This window comes from Centroberyx affinis, unplaced genomic scaffold, assembly GCF_046629955.1.
Source record: "Centroberyx affinis isolate AG114_WGS23_722 - 3 ecotype Tasmania unplaced genomic scaffold, CSIRO-AGI_Caff_v1 ptg003050l_1, whole genome shotgun sequence".
In the NCBI taxonomy this organism is placed as follows: domain Eukaryota; kingdom Metazoa; phylum Chordata; class Actinopteri; order Beryciformes; family Berycidae; genus Centroberyx; species Centroberyx affinis.
In genome coordinates this window covers 196,094-215,815 of record NW_027281138.1, presented here as the reverse complement: position 1 = coordinate 215,815, position 19,722 = coordinate 196,094, and the positions used below count along the sequence as shown (strand labels likewise).

The 19,722-nt window shown below is 38.0% G+C and overlaps 1 protein-coding gene across 2 annotated transcripts in view; it reads right to left on the bottom strand.

Annotated features, from left to right (window-relative positions):
* dsc2l (desmocollin 2 like) overlaps positions 1-19,722 on the bottom strand; it is a 53,175-nt gene that overhangs the window by 20,414 nt on the left and 13,039 nt on the right. For both annotated transcript variants that reach the window (XM_071537455.1, XM_071537456.1), the window contains exons 8-9: positions 15,965-16,099; positions 12,741-12,926 (exon numbers count right to left, since the gene is read on the bottom strand). In XM_071537455.1, the coding sequence (XP_071393556.1) occupies positions 12,741-12,926; positions 15,965-16,099 (321 nt within the window). The remainder of the gene's footprint in view (positions 1-12,740; positions 12,927-15,964; positions 16,100-19,722) is intronic.

Genomic DNA, 19,722 nt, shown 5'->3' with positions numbered 1-19,722 from the left:
TATGAAAAAAATCAGGTACACTAACCATAGCTTTGTTAGCTTATACACGACTTCAAATCACTGAATTGATGAAGTAATGACTTGACCATGCTAAATGGGGACTTATGAAAAATCGAGTGAACATGGCTGATGGGGACCTCATTTACATATATTTTGCATAATTCACACAAATTCCCATTTGATTAGTGGGGACCTTGCAACAAAAATAAGTGTATTACTATATTGAAATGGCATATGACGTGCATCTATATTGCGGAAATCCTCAGATTATTGCATTCGTTAAAAAAAAGTTTAATCTACAACTAAGTAGAATTAAAAGATACAGTAGTAGTACATGACCGTTCAGATTTTGAAATGGCTTGGTTGTTCATAGATGATGTAAATGTAGCATGAGGCCTGCACATGGTGCTAGTAATGCAAAGCACCACTCTTGCATAAAACGCCTAGTGCTGTGTATGTAGCCATCTTCACAACATTGCAGATTTTAGGTTTGATAAGAATATCAGGGTGTTTGAAGTTAATATTTATGGATGAAGTAGTGAAAGGCTATCTCTATTCATAACGTATGAAGGATTGAAAGAGTAGTGAATTATTGTCTGGATATTTTCCAACCCATATCTGCCACACAACAAGTCAAACCTTTAAAGTCAAACCATCTTGACCAGGACTCCCTGGCAGAAGATTGTATCTCAATGGGACCTTCCTGGTTAAATAAAGTATAAATAAAAAATAAAATTTAAACCCTTGTACTTTCCACTGTTTGAGCTATTCTTTCTTTAATTCTCACACAGGCACAACCATTTTGTTTTCTAGTTTTTACCTCAGTCAACCACTGTTAATCACCTAACTACTACTCAATCACCTGACACTTAGTACCACCATAATAAAACTACTACTAACTACTAACTGAACTCAAAGACATGAAACTCACATTTAAATTGTACAATTCAACGTTTAATGAGTTCAACTTCACAAATGAACTCAACAAATGAAGTAAAATAAACCTCAAAACAATGAAACTCCTGTTGCTTGAGTTTTACAATGGGAATCCACATATAAAAAAAAAAATGGAAACATAACTTTCACATATGCTTCCTTTCAAATAACTCACTGCCATTTTTGGCTATTATTGGCACTTCAGAGCAAAACAATTTAATGCAAAACATTCAAATGCTTTTTAAAAGGTAGGAAATATGTTCAACATGTTCAGTAGACCTTTTGCTGAGACATGCGAATGTAAACAAAAACTGCCATCCCAGAGAGTTGGTAATCTTCACACTATTGACGTTGCCATTTCCTTTTGTAGGCCATAATGCGGTTATGAACATAGAATTTCAGGTTCTGCCAGTCCCGGTTCTTAAGAGCTTCTGGTTCAGCCCTTAAACATTTCTCACAGTCACTCTTTGCTGGTACAATACAAGATGTGATGAATCGATTCATGTGCCTTTCCACCGCCTGCACCTCTGTCTGCTGCCAGGGTGTTTTCGTCTTCTGGGTAGCTTCACCTTAAAGTGGGCAGAAAAACACATTTGTAATTGAAAGGATTAGAAAGGGTGTCTGCTGGAATTCCGATAATTTCTGAATCCTATATCAGTATACAGTATATGCCAGCATCTACAGTACAAGTAAAATTATTTGCACTCTACCTATGGATAGAATTACATTGTCAGTCAAACACTGATTTGTGCATTCTGCCACTTGGACTGAAATGAACACTGGGGAAAAGGAAAAGATGATGAGGACCATTTTTTCCTATAAGCCATACATATTGTGTTGTCTTAAAAAAGAAATTGTTAAATCTGATCACTGTAGTGGGCTCACTTTTTATACATTCATGAAAATAATATTAATTTATAATTTTTCAAACTAAATTTTCAGGAAGAAACAGTATTTATCATGTTCTTATCAACATTTTAGATCCTGTGCTTGCAGGAGTTTGGCGCAAAGTTGCTACAGTGGACATTAAGCAAAAAATGATTTTTGAGTGAAATAAATCCATCTAGTTATTCTACTATGTAGTATGTCCAAAGAATTATATAACACATTACAACCATTAAACAAGTACTACTATGGTGATTATGGCTTTAGCAACTTTAGCTCTGTTGATATTAAAGCTACTTGAAACACTTGCATTAGCTCTAACATGAGTTGCTTCTACAGTATGAGTAATAATGCACGTTATTACAATGCATCCATCCACTCATTAAACTGCTCCAGCCCCTGTGAGCACCCAGTTCCTTGGTATAGGGGCTGTCCTAAATATCCCACTACCATTAGCCTTCTAGATGCATTACATTAAACTGTTTGACTGTGCTGATTCACACTAGATTACCATCACAATAAGCTTCCTTATTTCTTTTAGCTGGTTAAAAACACAAAAACAAACAAAGCATGACTATGACAGACTCTAGAATAAAATCTGAAGTGATAAACATGAATGTACCTGTGGTGTTTGGACCAGTAGCATCATCCATCTGTGTCTTTGACAGGAGAGAAGGATGTGAGTCCATGGCATTAGCTGTATCGCTGGTCATCTGTTAACACATATTTCACAATGACAATATTTTAGAATATGAAAACATAAGAAACAAATGGTCAATTTGATGTAAAAAGAGCGGAACACACAATTAGATTGATGACTTGTTCAGACAAAATCTCTGAGATGAGGTGCATGCCAATATATTCCAGACTTCAGAGAAAAAACATCAAATTCATATTCAAATATTTTGTCCTGCCCAGCCAAGCTCTGAGTTCACACATCTTGAATTAAACAGGCTTTATGGGGACATTTCACACACAATGTTACAGTTCCTTGTGGGGACCAGTTGTCTCAGTTGTGTCCAAAGTCAAACACTGACTGAAGGTGTCCCCACAGCACACCTTCAGTCAAACACTGACTGAAGGTGTGCTGTGGGGACGTCGTGAGTGTCCATAATATAGTGATAATTAACCAAGAAAAAAAATCCCTATGAAGGTTAAAATCTGTCCTAAATATCCCACTACCATTAACCTTCTAGATGCATTACATTAAACTGTTTGACTGTACTGATTCACACTAGATTGCCATCACAATAAACTTCCTTCTTTATTTTAGCTGGTTAAAAACACAAAAACAAAAAAGCATGACTATTGAGAGACTCTAGAATTAAATCTGAAGTGATAAACATGAATGTACCTGTGGAGGAGTGTTGTTTGGACCAGTAGCATCATCCATCTGAGTCTTTGACAGGAGAGAAGGATGTGAGTCCTCCTTCATCATGGCATTAGCTGTATCGCTGGTCATCTGTAAACACATATTTCACAATGACAATAATTTAGAATATAAAACCATAAGAAACAAATGGTAAATTTGATCTATACACAACATAACATGCAATTAGATTGATGACTTGTTCAGACAAAATCTCTGAGATGAGATGCATGCCAATATACACCAGACTTCAGAGAAAAATCATCAAATTCATATTAAAAATATTTCTTCCTGCCCATCCAAGCTCTGTCTGTGTTCACACATCTTGAATAAAACAGGCTTTATGGGGACATTTCACACACAATGTTACAGTTCCTTGTGGGGACCAGTTGTCTCAGTTGTGTCCAAAGTCAAACACTGACTGAAGGTGTCCCCACAGCACACCTTCAATCAAACACTGACTGAAGGTGTGCTGTGGGGACGTCGTGAGTGTCAAGAATATAGTGATAATTAACCAAAAAAAAAATCCCTATGAAGGTTAAAATCTGTCCTAAATATCCCACTACCATTAACTTTCTAGATGCATTACATTAAACTGTTTGGCTGCACTGATTCACACTAGATTACCATCACAATAAACTTCCTTCTTTATTTTACCTGGTTAAAAACACAAAAACAAACAAAGCATGACTGAGACTCTAGAATTAAATCTGAAGTGATAAACATGAATGTACCTGTGGAGGAGTGTTGTTTGGACCAGTAGCATCATCCATCTGGGTCTTTGACAGGAGAGAAGGATGTGAGTCCTCCTTCACCATGGCATTAGCTGTATCGCTGGTCATCTGTAAACACATATTTCACAATGACAATATTTTAGAATATGAAAACATAAGAAACAAATGGTCAATTTGATGTAAAAAGAGCGGAACACGCAATTAGATTGATGACTTGTTCAGACAAAATCTCTGAGATGAGGTGCATGCCAATATATTCCAGACTTCAGAGAAAAAACATCAAATTCATATTCAAATATTTCTTCCTGCCCAGCCAAGCTCTGAGTTCACACTTCTTGAATAAAACAGGCTTTGTGGGGACATTTCACACACAATGTTACAGTTCCTTGTGGGGACCAGTTGTCTCAGTTGTGTCCAAAGTCAAACACTGACTGAAGGTGTCCCCACAGCACACCTTCAGTCAAACACTGACTGAAGGTGTGCTGTGGGGACGTCGTGAGTGTCAAGAATATAGTGATAATTAACCAAAAAAAAAATCCCTATGAAGGTTAAAATCTGTCCTAAATATCCCACTACCATTAACCTTCTAGATGCATTACATTAAACTGTTTGACTGTACTGATTCACACTAGATTGCCATCACAATGAACTTCCTTCTTTATTTTACCTGGTTAAAAACACAAAAACAAACAAAGCATGACTGAGACTCTAGAATTAAATCTGAAGTGATAAACATGAATGTACCTGTGGAGGAGTGTTGTTTGGACCAGTAGCATCATCCATCTGGGTCTTTGACAGGAGAGAAGGATGTGAGTCCTCCTTCACCATGGCATTAGCTGTATCACTGGTCATCTGTAAACACATATTTCACAATGACAATATTTTAGAATATGAAAACATAAGAAACAAATGGTAAATTTGATGTAAAAAGAGCATAACACACAATTAGATTGATGACTTGTTCAGACAAAATCTCTGAGATGAGGTGCATGCCAATATATTCCAGACTTCAGAGAAAAAACATCAAATTCATATTCAAATATTTTGTCCTGCCCAGCCAAGCTCTGAGTTCACACATCTTGAATAAAACAGGCTTTGTGGGGACATTTCACACACAATGTTACAGTTCCTTGTGGGGACCAGTTGTCTCAGTTGTGTCCAAAGTCAAACACTGACTGAAGGTGTCCCCACAGCACACCTTCAGTCAAACACTGACTGAAGGTGTGCTGTGGGGACGTCGTGAGTGTCCATAATATAGTGATAATTAACCAAGAAAAAAAATCCCTATGAAGGTTAAAATCTGTCCTAAATATCCCACTACCATTAACCTTCTAGATGCATTACATTAAACTGTTTGACTGTACTGATTCACACTAGATTGCCATCACAATGAACTTCCTTCTTTATTTTAGCTGGTTAAAAACACAAAAACAAAAAAGCATGACTATTGAGAGACTCTAGAATTAAATCTGAAGTGATAAACATGAATGTACCTGTGGAGGAGTGTTGTTTGGACCAGTAGCATCATCCATCTGAGTCTTTGACAGGAGAGAAGGATGTGAGTCCTCCTTCATCATGGCATTAGCTGTATCGCTGGTCATCTGTAAACACATATTTCACAATGACAATAATTTAGAATATAAAACCATAAGAAACAAATGGTCAATTTGATCTATACACAACATAACATGCAATTAGATTGATGACTTGTTCAGACAAAATCTCTGAGATGAGATGCATGCCAATATACACCAGACTTCAGAGAAAAATCATCAAATTCATATTAAAAATATTTCTTCCTGCCCATCCAAGCTCTGTCTGTGTTCACACTTCTTGAATAAAACAGGCTTTATGGGGACATTTCACACACAATGTTACAGTTCCTTGTGGGGACCAGTTGTCTCAGTTGTGTCCAAAGTCAAACACTGACTGAAGGTGTCCCCACAGCACACCTTCAATCAAACACTGACTGAAGGTGTGCTGTGGGGACGTCGTGAGTGTCAAGAATATAGTGATAATTAACCAAAAAAAAAATCCCTATGAAGGTTAAAATCTGTCCTAAATATCCCACTACCATTAACCTTCTAGATGCATTACATTAAACTGTTTGGCTGTACTGATTCACACTAGATTACCATCACAATAAACTTCCTTCTTTATTTTACCTGGTTAAAAACACAAAAACAAACAAAGCATGACTGAGACTCTAGAATTAAATCTGAAGTGATAAACATGAATGTACCTGTGGAGGAGTGTTGTTTGGACCAGTAGCATCATCCATCTGGGTCTTTGACAGGAGAGAAGGATGTGAGTCCTCCTTCACCATGGCATTAGCTGTATCGCTGGTCATCTGTAAACACATATTTCACAATGACAATATTTTAGAATATGAAAACATAAGAAACAAATGGTAAATTTGATGTAAAAAGAGCATAACACACAATTAGATTGATGACTTGTTCAGACAAAATCTCTGAGATGAGGTGCATGCCAATATATTCCAGACTTCAGAGAAAAAACATCAAATTCATATTCAAATATTTTGTCCTGCCCAGCCAAGCTCTGAGTTCACACATCTTGAATAAAACAGGCTTTGTGGGGACATTTCACACACAATGTTACAGTTCCTTGTGGGGACCAGTTGTCTCAGTTGTGTCCAAAGTCAAACACTGACTGAAGGTGTCCCCACAGCACACCTTCAGTCAAACACTGACTGAAGGTGTGCTGTGGGGACGTCGTGAGTGTCCATAATATAGTGATAATTAACCAAGAAAAAAAATCCCTATGAAGGTTAAAATCTGTCCTAAATATCCCACTACCATTAACCTTCTAGATGCATTACATTAAACTGTTTGACTGTACTGATTCACACTAGATTGCCATCACAATAAACTTCCTTCTTTATTTTAGCTGGTTAAAAACACAAAAACAAAAAAGCATGACTATTGAGAGACTCTAGAATTAAATCTGAAGTGATAAACATGAATGTACCTGTGGAGGAGTGTTGTTTGGACCAGTAGCATCATCCATCTGAGTCTTTGACAGGAGAGAAGGATGTGAGTCCTCCTTCATCATGGCATTAGCTGTATCGCTGGTCATCTGTAAACACATATTTCACAATGACAATAATTTAGAATATAAAACCATAAGAAACAAATGGTAAATTTGATCTATACACAACATAACATGCAATTAGATTGATGACTTGTTCAGACAAAATCTCTGAGATGAGATGCATGCCAATATACACCAGACTTCAGAGAAAAATCATCAAATTCATATTAAAAATATTTCTTCCTGCCCATCCAAGCTCTGTCTGTGTTCACACATCTTGAATAAAACAGGCTTTATGGGGACATTTCACACACAATGTTACAGTTCCTTGTGGGGACCAGTTGTCTCAGTTGTGTCCAAAGTCAAACACTGACTGAAGGTGTCCCCACAGCACACCTTCAATCAAACACTGACTGAAGGTGTGCTGTGGGGACGTCGTGAGTGTCAAGAATATAGTGATAATTAACCAAAAAAAAAATCCCTATGAAGGTTAAAATCTGTCCTAAATATCCCACTACCATTAACTTTCTAGATGCATTACATTAAACTGTTTGGCTGCACTGATTCACACTAGATTACCATCACAATAAACTTCCTTCTTTATTTTACCTGGTTAAAAACACAAAAACAAACAAAGCATGACTGAGACTCTAGAATTAAATCTGAAGTGATAAACATGAATGTACCTGTGGAGGAGTGTTGTTTGGACCAGTAGCATCATCCATCTGGGTCTTTGACAGGAGAGAAGGATGTGAGTCCTCCTTCACCATGGCATTAGCTGTATCGCTGGTCATCTGTAAACACATATTTCACAATGACAATATTTTAGAATATGAAAACATAAGAAACAAATGGTCAATTTGATGTAAAAAGAGCGGAACACGCAATTAGATTGATGACTTGTTCAGACAAAATCTCTGAGATGAGGTGCATGCCAATATATTCCAGACTTCAGAGAAAAAACATCAAATTCATATTCAAATATTTCTTCCTGCCCAGCCAAGCTCTGAGTTCACACTTCTTGAATAAAACAGGCTTTGTGGGGACATTTCACACACAATGTTACAGTTCCTTGTGGGGACCAGTTGTCTCAGTTGTGTCCAAAGTCAAACACTGACTGAAGGTGTCCCCACAGCACACCTTCAGTCAAACACTGACTGAAGGTGTGCTGTGGGGACGTCGTGAGTGTCAAGAATATAGTGATAATTAACCAAAAAAAAAATCCCTATGAAGGTTAAAATCTGTCCTAAATATCCCACTACCATTAACCTTCTAGATGCATTACATTAAACTGTTTGGCTGTACTGATTCACACTAGATTACCATCACAATAAACTTCCTTCTTTATTTTACCTGGTTAAAAACACAAAAACAAACAAAGCATGACTGAGACTCTAGAATTAAATCTGAAGTGATAAACATGAATGTACCTGTGGAGGAGTGTTGTTTGGACCAGTAGCATCATCCATCTGGGTCTTTGACAGGAGAGAAGGATGTGAGTCCTCCTTCACCATGGCATTAGCTGTATCGCTGGTCATCTGTAAACACATATTTCACAATGACAATATTTTAGAATATGAAAACATAAGAAACAAATGGTAAATTTGATGTAAAAAGAGCATAACACACAATTAGATTGATGACTTGTTCAGACAAAATCTCTGAGATGAGATGCATGCCAATATACACCAGACTTCAGAGAAAAAAACACAAATTCATATTAAAATATTTCTTCTTGCCCATCCAAGCTGTGTCTGTGTTCACACTTCTTGAATAAAACAGGCTTTGTGGGGACATTTCACACACAATGTTACAGTTCCTTGTGGGGACCAGTTGCCTCTGTTGTGTCCAAAGTCAAACACTGACTGAAGGTGTCCCCACAGCACACCTTCAGTCAAACACTGACTGAAGGTGTGCTGTGGGGACGTCGTGAGTGTCCAGAATATAGTGATAATTAACCAAGAAAAAAATCCCTATGAAGGTTAAAATCTGTCCTAAATATCCCACTACCATTAACCTTCTAGATGCATTACATTAAACTGTTTGACTGTACTGATTCACACTAGATTGCCATCACAATGAACTTCCTTCTTTATTTTAGCTGGTTAAAAACACAAAAACAAAAAAGCATGACTATTGAGAGACTCTAGAATTAAATCTGAAGTGATAAACATGAATGTACCTGTGGAGGAGTGTTTTTTGGACCAGTAGCATCATCCATCTGAGTCTTTGACAGGAGAGAAGGATGTGAGTCCTCCTTCATCATGGCATTAGCTGTATCGCTGGTCATCTGTAAACACATATTTCACAATGACAATATTTTAGAATATAAAATCAAAAGAAACAAATGGTAAATTTGATCTATACACAACATAACATGCAATTAGATTGATGACTTGTTCAGACAAAATCTCTGAGATGAGGTGCATGCCAATATATTCCAGATTTCAGAGAAAAAACATCAAATTCATATTCAAATATTTCTTCCTGCCCAGCCAAGCTCTGCGTTCACACATCTTGAATAAAACAGGCTTTGTGGGGACATTTCACACACAATGTTACAGTTCCTTGTGGGGACCAGTTGTCTCAGTTGTGTCCAAAGTCAAACACTGACTGAAGGTGTCCCCACAGCACACCTTCAGTCAAACACTGACTGAAGGTGTGCTGTGGGGACGTCGTGAGTGTCAAGAATATAGTGATAATTAACCAAGAAAAAAAATCCCTATGAAGCTTAAAATCTGTCCTAAATATCCCACTACCATTAGCCTTCTAGATGCATTACATTAAACTGTTTGGCTGTACCGATTCACACTAGATTACCATCACAATGAACTTCCTTCTTTATTTTAGCTGGTTAAAAACACAAAAACAAAAAAGCATGACTATTAAGAGACTCTAGAATTAAATCTGAAGTGATAAACATGAATGTACGTTTTACCTTTGGTCAAAATCTGTGTTTTTTTATATGTACTTTATAAATAAATTTCACTTAAATGTAACTTCACAACAAATATTGATCCTGAAGTCATCATAGCAAAATAAAAACCATACATTTAAAAAAGCTAAACTATTATTAACAGAATCAATTTCACCACACCCCCTCCGAGAGCAATCAATTAGTCTTTTTTCGTTTGCATAAACTCCTTCACACTGAATTGCATGACAACACTAACACTAGCTAGTTGTAAAAACAGACTAAAACATTTTTGATTAGATGGTTAGGCCTACACTTAGCCTCTACTTAGCCTTGAGCTAACTAGCTATCCTGCAAAGTAATGAGAGCTAATTAACCTAATTTGAGGGTTGAACACTGGTTATACTGGTTTGTCATACAAATGTGCTTACCTTGTGTTTCACTTTTGCTCCTCTGCACAAGTTCTTAGCTCCTTAGCTGGCATCTCCTGGAAATAATCTTCTCCCTTGTCCACCGTGTAGATTGCCACCTTTAAATGTCCGCCTGAGAATGTGTTATTGCTGCTGAAATCCTTCCTAAGGAGGACCAGGAAGTGGGCGGTACCCAACCATATTTGGAATGTGTGTGTGTGTGAAGCAGTGAGTGCATTACCAGCTGGAAACTATAAGGGGGCGCAACCGAGCACTCCACACACACACACACTGACCGGTAAACGTGTGTTATGGGCCAATGCTAAAAACCACACAGGCACCTTCAGACTCGCTCCTGCATTCATTTAAAAGGGTTTTCCTCATGGGGACCTGATTTTTTGTCCCCACTCCGCAACAGGTCCCCATGACGTGACTGTGTAAACAGATTGTTGTCCCCACAATGTGATGATTACCAGAACACCCACACAGACACACACACACACAGAGTACTTAAAATCTTGCCAAGGCAGCTTTCACACTCAACTCTCAGGAGAGCTGACTCTCAGTTCTCTCTGTTACAGCAGAGAGAAACCTCAGTCAGCAGCTAGTTATCTGTATCACCGCCTCCATCTGTGGCACTATCTCATTCTGTGGTTTACTCCATGGTGTTGATTGGCAAAGCTCCCAGCGCTCCATCCACCAGCCACACAATTCATTTCTCAAGCTGACATCACCAAGAGACAAATCTTGAGGCTGCTACATTGACAATGAATGGGAGGCCAACTATGTGCCCAGGGTGAGTTTAACGGTACGACTTCTGGTTCATATTGCTTTTCTTATGTCTTGTTTTCAAGGAGCATTAAGTAATCTATGACCTCCATTGACCTCTGTCGGCAACCTGTAGGAATTGCAGCAACATCGATAGAACTTATCTATACCAGAGACTATTCTATTCTTCCGTATTTCCTCTAATATTGGCCCGGGCCTTTATTTACCTCAACTGCAGAGGGTACCAGGCCTTTATTGGAAGCAGGCTTATATTAGAGACAGGCCTTTATTTCTAATTCCCTCTGTTTGATAAGTATATTTGCTCATATTTTAGTACGAAGCCTCCTTGTTTTCTGATCTGCTTCTGTTGGGGTTCATTAGGTAGCCGTTTTTTTGTTACTGCAACGCGTTACCGATAATTACGGTAATCGACGATGGCGTGCTCCAGAGACTTCCGCCGGCTGAGCCATCTTGTGACATACTGCCATCTTGTGGCACTTGTACATTACTACAAACTACAGTTACATTATATAACAGGCACCAGGAGTTTACCGGTATCCACCGTTGTTTTTTCCTTTGTTTTTTTCCCCGGCCTGTATTTGGGGCCGGCCTTTATTTGTTTGTCGACCACGGCCCTGGCCATTATCGGAGACCTGGCTTTTAATTGCCTACCGGCCACTATTAGAGGAAATACGGTATTCTATTATATTCTATTGAGTGACGCTCTCTTGCCTGGTGTTACAGTCTTGTTAATGTGTTTAAGCTTTGCAGCTTCAGTGGCTAATCTATGCGTGAACATTTTTTTTTTGTTAGAACTATTGAGCTAGCAAATCCATTTTGCTTGTGGAATTTATTAAAGCTGCAATAGGAGATTTTCCGACCACTAGAGGGTGACAGAAACTGCAACACATTTGTAAATAAAGCACAACAAAGCTACTGGACTACAGAGGCCCCTAAAGACAAACCTAGCAAAGCACCGTACATAAAGGCTAATAGCTAAGCTAAGCAAATCTGAACGGAGAAGTGTTGCCGGTTACCAGTCTCGCTTTGCCAGATTTTCCTCCTGCCGAAGTGAAGAGGTAGGTAGCAAGTTTACTAGTTTAACTCACTCGCTTCATCAATTCTGCCATTACGAGAATGTTTTTTACAGGAATGGGAGGGGGTGAACGCCGCTTTTAAACAGCGAGGGAGATGCCAGGCTAGTTTTTGAAAAAATGAAAAGCTACTGAATGGGCCGGGAGGAGCTTCGTTCCGGAGGGAAATTTCACCTCTTTAGAAAAGAGGTGAAAACAGCAACACAGCTCGCCTGTGTGTGTGGATACTGGTTTATATCAATATGTCTCAATGAAATCTCCAAATAGCATTAGCTTCAGGATTGGTTATAAGGTCTGATATCGCTTATTGCAGGTTTAAATTTGGCCAATGCTAACAAACCTTTTTGGTGAACAGGCTACTATGTCATGATACTGAACGACAGCAATTTTTCTTGACAATACATTGGGTGAATAATGTGGCCATCCTGGTTATTCCAGGACTGTAGTACTGTAGTAACTTAAACTACAGCAACAATTGCTGCTGCACACCTAGCTAGGTACCATGGACTGGACAACATTTGTTTTTGATGTGACAAATAAAAATCATTGATTTTGTATTCTGTTGTTGTGTCTCACCTTGACCACGTAAAGCAGCCCCTCATTGGTTTTAGAGTCAGTGTCCATCCTGAAAATGCCGTTCTCATTGCCCTCAGTGATCACAAACTTGGCTTTCCAGTTTTTGGTGTTTTCTTCATCCTTGTCGTCCACGGGAATCCTCAGGACCAGTACATCTGCTTGGTTCTCCGCTATACTGGCCTTGTACTGTCAAACAACACAAAAAAATGTTGACAGACATTATCCTGTCAAACCTGGTATACATCCTGAACATCCTGAACTGACAAAGCCTCACTTCCCCTCTCTAAATATGTAATCAATAATTAGCAAACAAACTCCTCTGCTGTGCTGAGAGATATGAAACAGGACATGTAAGTCACTTCATCCTATATTCAGAGTAATCAAGCTAATTTCATTACATGAAGTGAAATTATATTGCTGCACCACTTTCAAGAAATTTCACTTGGTTCATAATAATGTAAATTGTTTCAAGATGTTTACTGAAACCAGTGAATCTGTCTTAAAATGCATTTCTTGTCAAGTATTTTTTTGTGTTCCATGGTTATCATTTCAAAGCTGCACTATTATGTAAAGTGTAAATCACTGTGGGGCTGCAACAGAGCTCCACTAACTGAGACAATGTAGATTCTCCCTACCCTATCTACCCACAGTAAATTCTGGTGTCAGTATGGTCACTGGCGGGAAATCTTGTCCACACAGGAAGTGATGAATCCAAACTTGAGAGTGAGTCCTACAGCGAACGATGCCTGAACCTCTTTACTGACATCACCTTACAGGATTTCAAGTCTTTCAAATTATCAAAAATTCAAAAAGTTATCTCTCATTGCCACTTGGGGCCACCAAATTGTGAAGTTGTGTAGTGCACCTTAAAAAGCAGTCACACTTTGTGGCCCCAAGTGGCAGCGGGAGATAACTGTTGGGATTTTTGGCAGTTTGGAGGACTTCATTACCCAGGAATCCTGAAATATGTCATCAGTAAACGGTAATCTGTGATGCTTTATACCAAAGGAAACCAAAGGAACAGGAGAGGCACAGATCTAATGTCCAGCTTTCTCTGGATGGAGCGCTGCTCACTGCTGTTTAGGAGACAGTTTTGGATTTTCACTTAAATTCAAATTTGTCCATTAATAACTCCCTTTACTAATTTTAAGGGGATTTTGCATGAATTAAGGGATGAATTAAGGTTATTTTAAGGGATTACTGGTTCGTAGAGAGGTGAGTAGATTCAAAATAGATGTCAAAATGTCTGACACTACCCCTTTAAAGTTACATGTAGCTTGTATGTTTTGTAGTATGGAGAATGGAGTGGTAGAGGAAGTTGGAGTCATTCGTGTTTGGCGTTTTTTCAGTGGGTCTTGGAACAATGGGAGGAATTTCTGCACTGTGATCTTTTCTGCTAACACCCATATTTCTTAGTCAAACTAACACAGCACGTCCACTACAGGCCACTCTTTAGTTTATTCCTGTAACCCGTAAAGCCTGTTGTCAAATGTACATAAATGGTACATTTATGTACAGCTTGGCCTTCATGCAACAGCACTAAGACCATGGAAGTTCCCTCCTAAACCCACAAACCAGAGAGCTCAGCCTGCATGCAAGACAGGATGTAAAATCTAGAGCTGCTCCAATGACAATGAATAGAGGACCGACTGAATGTATTTATTTGATCTAATCTTATACATTATCTTATCTAAGGTTAATTTTATACTCACATTTTTTGAATTCTAATATGATACTGAGGAGAGAACAAAGGCCAATTTTTAGGAGAGAAAAAATAAGAAATTGGTGATTTTAGTTTCATTCGTTGTTTCAACCGGCCCTCGTTGACTTCCCCTCAGCACTTCCCCTTGGGGGAATCCCCTCCTCCATCTTAAGTGTGGTTCCATCACTCTGATAACTGAAGTGAACTTCCTGAGATCAACCCTTCAAGGGCCGAGGGAGCGAGTCGACAACGATGTAGACTTCACAAGTGCATATTTCCCAGGATGCATTGTGATCGTCCGTCAATTCCGGTGCACAAACAGGTCATAAATATAAATGCAAGTAAACAAACAATATCTAGAGGATTTAGACATATTTATGAAATGATTGAATGATCATTACTCATTGTTCTGTGTCATTTCTATTATTTATTCTTATTATTAATTATTAGGCATGCTTAAGGGCAAGTGGTTCCATTTAAAATATTCTGCTCCCCCTCAGGCCCTGCCCCCTGCTCTGCAAGTGGCCACTCGCGTTACGTATGGTGCTACTTATTACCAAGTGCCGAGGGGAAGTGAAGGAGGGCCTGTTAAATGACTAATGAAACGCAGCTATTGTCTTTGTTTAATGCAATCACAGGTTTACAAACCTGTATGAAATAGAAACATTACATTTTTAAACAACTACAAAATGTATAACTGCTAATCAGCGGTAACTCCTGTGGACTCCTACTTTATAGTTATGTTGCCAGTTCTGAACCAGCAAATGTGTAGAAATTACATAGTTATCATACCAATTTATTTTCTATGCTGCAGCTCGACATTTTATATAATAATCCCAGAACAGGTTCAAGACTTAATCCTCTGGTTTCTGGCTTTGGGAGTTGTTTTTGTTCACAAATTGATTGGACTTTCTAAAACTGTAGGGATAACTATTCTTAACTTGCGTGGAATTTCTCATTAAGCTTGTCAGTCAACAGTCTGTCAGGGTCTCTGTCAGAACAAGACTGTCCAAAGAGTTGAAAAAGACCTCAGGGAAAACAGCCACACCCTTTTCCACTGAAAGGAATAGTTTGGTATTTTGAACCCTGGGCCCAAATAATTTTTTACATTTTTTTCAAGATAACATACTGACAGCCAAGACAAAGGGTGGCTACTTTAAAGAATCTAAAATATAAGATAGTGTTGCTTTGTTTAACACTTTTTTTGATCACTGCATAATTACATTTGTGTTATTTCATAGTTTTAATGTCTTTACAATTATTCTAAAATGCGGAAAATAGTAAAAATAAAGAAAAAAGTGGTGTCCCCAAACTTTTGACGGGCAGTGTAAATCCCTGGACAATGAAAAGACTCAACCAATCAACCAACCACCCGACTCATGCTGCCTGTAGAGCTGATTCAGCAGTTTCAGCCAAAAAGTTGATTGAAATAATTGTTGAATAAAGTACAAAAAGAGCATGAATCCAGTGTGTGGATGACTTTCTCTTCTTTGTTTCTCATCATGTGTAAACTCAGATGTACCGTGGTCTCTCTGAAGGTGGGGGGGTTGTCGTTGATGTCCACCAGGCTGATGGTAGCTGTGGCTGTGCTGAACAGGCCATTGCTGGCTCCATTCATGTCCCGGATCTCCACAACAACAGGGATTGCAGTTTGTACCTGAAACATCCAAAAACAACCTGAAGTAATGGTTATAGCATTATTCAAATTACAGCCTGTAAACTGTAATAAATCAATCATTTAATATAAATCATTAAGTAAAATACTACTACTACAACTTCTGCCACTGCCACTACTACCTGCTACTATTACTACCACTAAAATTACTGCTACTACTACAACTATTACTCCTATTACTGCCACTACTACCTATTACTACTACTGCTGCTACTACAAATAAAACTGCTACTCCAGGTACTACTGATAATACTAATACTACTAATTAACTACTACAAATTAATTATTACTTAATTAATAATTAATACTTAATAAATTAATACTAATAATTAACTAGCACTACTAACTACTAATAATACTACTACTACTAAGTTATGTCTTAAAGAAGATATAGAGTTGAGTAATTAATCTGTAAATTTAAATATGTAAAATTAATTTACATCTGTAAATTGATGAGGTGTATAGCTTTTTATGCATGTCTGCACACCTAGACCCATTCTGTACATATGTTTGATTTCTCTTCTTCATATTCTCATTTTAAATATGTCTGCATATTCATATATATATATAACATATATTTTTTTCATTGTCTCAGTATGTGTGCTATTATTTTGCGCACCCTTATACATTCATTCATTCAATTTTTTCTGCTTTACACATTCCAGTGTTGTAATTGCTGTATTATGTTTATATAACCTCCATCAACTCTATTCTTATTCATATTTTATTTTTCTTTGTGGTATCCGATTACTATTTGCTGCTGAAACGACCCAATTTCCCCAGAGGGATCCATAAAGTTTAATCAAATCTCATTTTAATTGTATTACAAACTACATTTATTCATTGGTCTTTCACTGTGTCTAATAATTTTATTGTGTGCTTTCAACCATGCTCTCATTCCCTAACATTAATTTTGCTGTTGTTGTTTCATGCTCTGCCACCTTGTATCCCCACTATATTGTAAATCACTTTGGTACAAACTGGTTTTGTGTTTTAAAGCACGACACAAATGAAGTTGATTTCACTATACTCATAATTGCAAGGATAGTTTATCGCTCCCTAAAGGGAAATGTGTCTGTTCTGTTCTGCAGACTCTTGGACCTCCACAGTACATGGCTGAGAACCACTGAGTTAAAGGACAGTCACTATGCCATCGTTCTGCCAGAACAGACTCACCAGAGTAGGGAATCAAAGTCAATTAGGGAATCATGTCCCTTCTGTATCTCTGGAGAAATATACCATATCTCAATATTGTATCAATTTAGGATCATTTATATCCAAATTATTTCTACTAAACACCCCTTAGGAGCAATAAAGGGATGCACAGGAGGATATGCATCTGCATTCATTGTAAGAAGCGCTCGAGGCAAATAAGAAAAGCATGATATCTCATTTGTAGATGGCTACACTCACCGATTGCTGATAGATTAAGTAGATAGGTTGTGTCTCAGGAGCAGAATTTCAGTAAAATGGTCAAAATCTCACACTGATTTTAAATGAAACTCATCTATGTCTAGGAAGAGTAAATGAGAGGGAGAGGTCGTCTCATTGAGGATATTGCTTTCCTCTGGGCATTTAACACTGACTCAATTTTCATACAAAACAATCCTCCTTTATTGACTGCAATAACTATACTTGCAGGCTTCTAAAGACAAAATTTAAGGCAATAAGATCTAAAGGGCTTTCAGGGCTTTCTTTATTTTTTTAGTTCAGGTAACTACAATGTTGCAAAGTGGGCTATAGATGCAATTGTACATAGCCAACTTACATATTTAATATATATACTGTAGATACAATATACACTTTTTTCCTCATTTTACAGGCTTTGGCAGTGTTACATTTCAAACATTTCAAAGTTAAATATGTTTTCACAAGCTGCGCCAATGTTATGAAATGGTATACACTTCCTGTCTCCTAAGTGGGCGTGGTCGCCTCTGTCCCCCCCCCCCCCCCATCCCCCCTATGTATTTATATTTTCTTTTGCTAACATTGGATATTTACACAGCTAACAGCCATATTTAGCATTACGAAAATTAGTTAGCTAGGGCGTTCGCGAACGTTAGTTGACGTTAGCTTACAATTTTAACAGAGTGGCTAACGTTATCTCGCAAGATAACCAGATCTCAGATCCCAGATCTCGCGAGAGTGTGTTGCTGAGACAGAGACAGTTCTCAAACAAAGTTAATTTTCTCCTGATTTGTCTGTCTGAAAAATGCCATTTTAGTGTCAGAATGTTCGGAAGATATGTGGCTTGTGAAAAATGGGTCCGGTATTTTCTTCGGTGACTATGGGGTAGGGCTGGGCAATATATTGATATTATATCGATATTGTGATATGAGACTAGATATCGTCTTAGATTTTGGATATCGTAATATCGTGATATGGCATAAGTGTTGTCTTTTCCTGGTTTTAAAGGCTGCATTACAGTAAAGTGATGTCATTTTCTGAACTTACCAGACTGTTCTAGCTGTTCTATTATTTGCCTTTACCCACTTAGTCATTATATCCACATTACTGATGATTATTTATCAAAAATCTCATTGTGTAAATATTTTGTGAAAGCACCAATAGTCATCCCTACAATATTGTCGCAATATCAATATCAAGGTATTTGGTCAAAAATATTGTGATATTTGATTTTGTCCATATCGCCCAGCCCTACTTACAACTGAACATTTAGCCCACTTCGTAGAAAATACCGAGATATATATCGTGTATCGCCATTCAGCCTAAAAATACCGAGATATGATTTTTGGTCCATATCGCCCAGCCCTACTATGGGGTGAAAGAATCGATCATAATCTGTGCTCACGTTCACTTCTCCCATTGGAATGAATAGACTCAGGACCTGCCGCTCCTAAAAGGGCAGGGCAGTGGCCAAACCCACGTGACACAGATACAGGAATTGACTCGCAGTTGCGCCGTCTCGTTTCTAAACCGTCTCTGATCATGGTTTTGACTCTCTACTCATGTTTCCTTTATTTCAAAATGGGAGTGTGCAGTCACCCAAGATAACTACATCCAAGTTTGACAACAGTCTCCTGTTAATATTAACATTGGTTGCTTTGCTAAATTAGCCTACTGGCTAGCTAGCTAACTAACAAAAGCCAAAACCACCTGTTTTGTTCAGGTTAACTGAGCAGACTCTTCTCAAGCTACAACTCAAAGTGTTTTAGAGTAGACACTAGAGCTTAAGACAAGACAGTTTACTGTGTCACAGTAACCTACATTTATCACACTATTTACTTAAAACATTAGTGAATGGACCTACACCCACACCACAGCCTTTTCCATGTATCTTTCTTATAGTCTGGTTGCTATATATTTAGCCATTATTTGTGCACAGCTAGCTCTCCAATGGAGAACTAAGATGGTGCAAGCCATGGTTGCTGGGAGATTTGTGACATAACTGCAATGCCTCAATAGGATTTATAACCTTATCGATTCAAATTTACAACTGTTACAGTAAAGTTAATGTAGTTGTTATTCATGCCAAATTTTGAATTTGTCAATGGAAAAACAATGGGATTTTCTCAGGAATAAATGCATCCAGAATGCACTTATTCCACAAACATATTTAACTATGATTTTTGTGAATCGTTCCA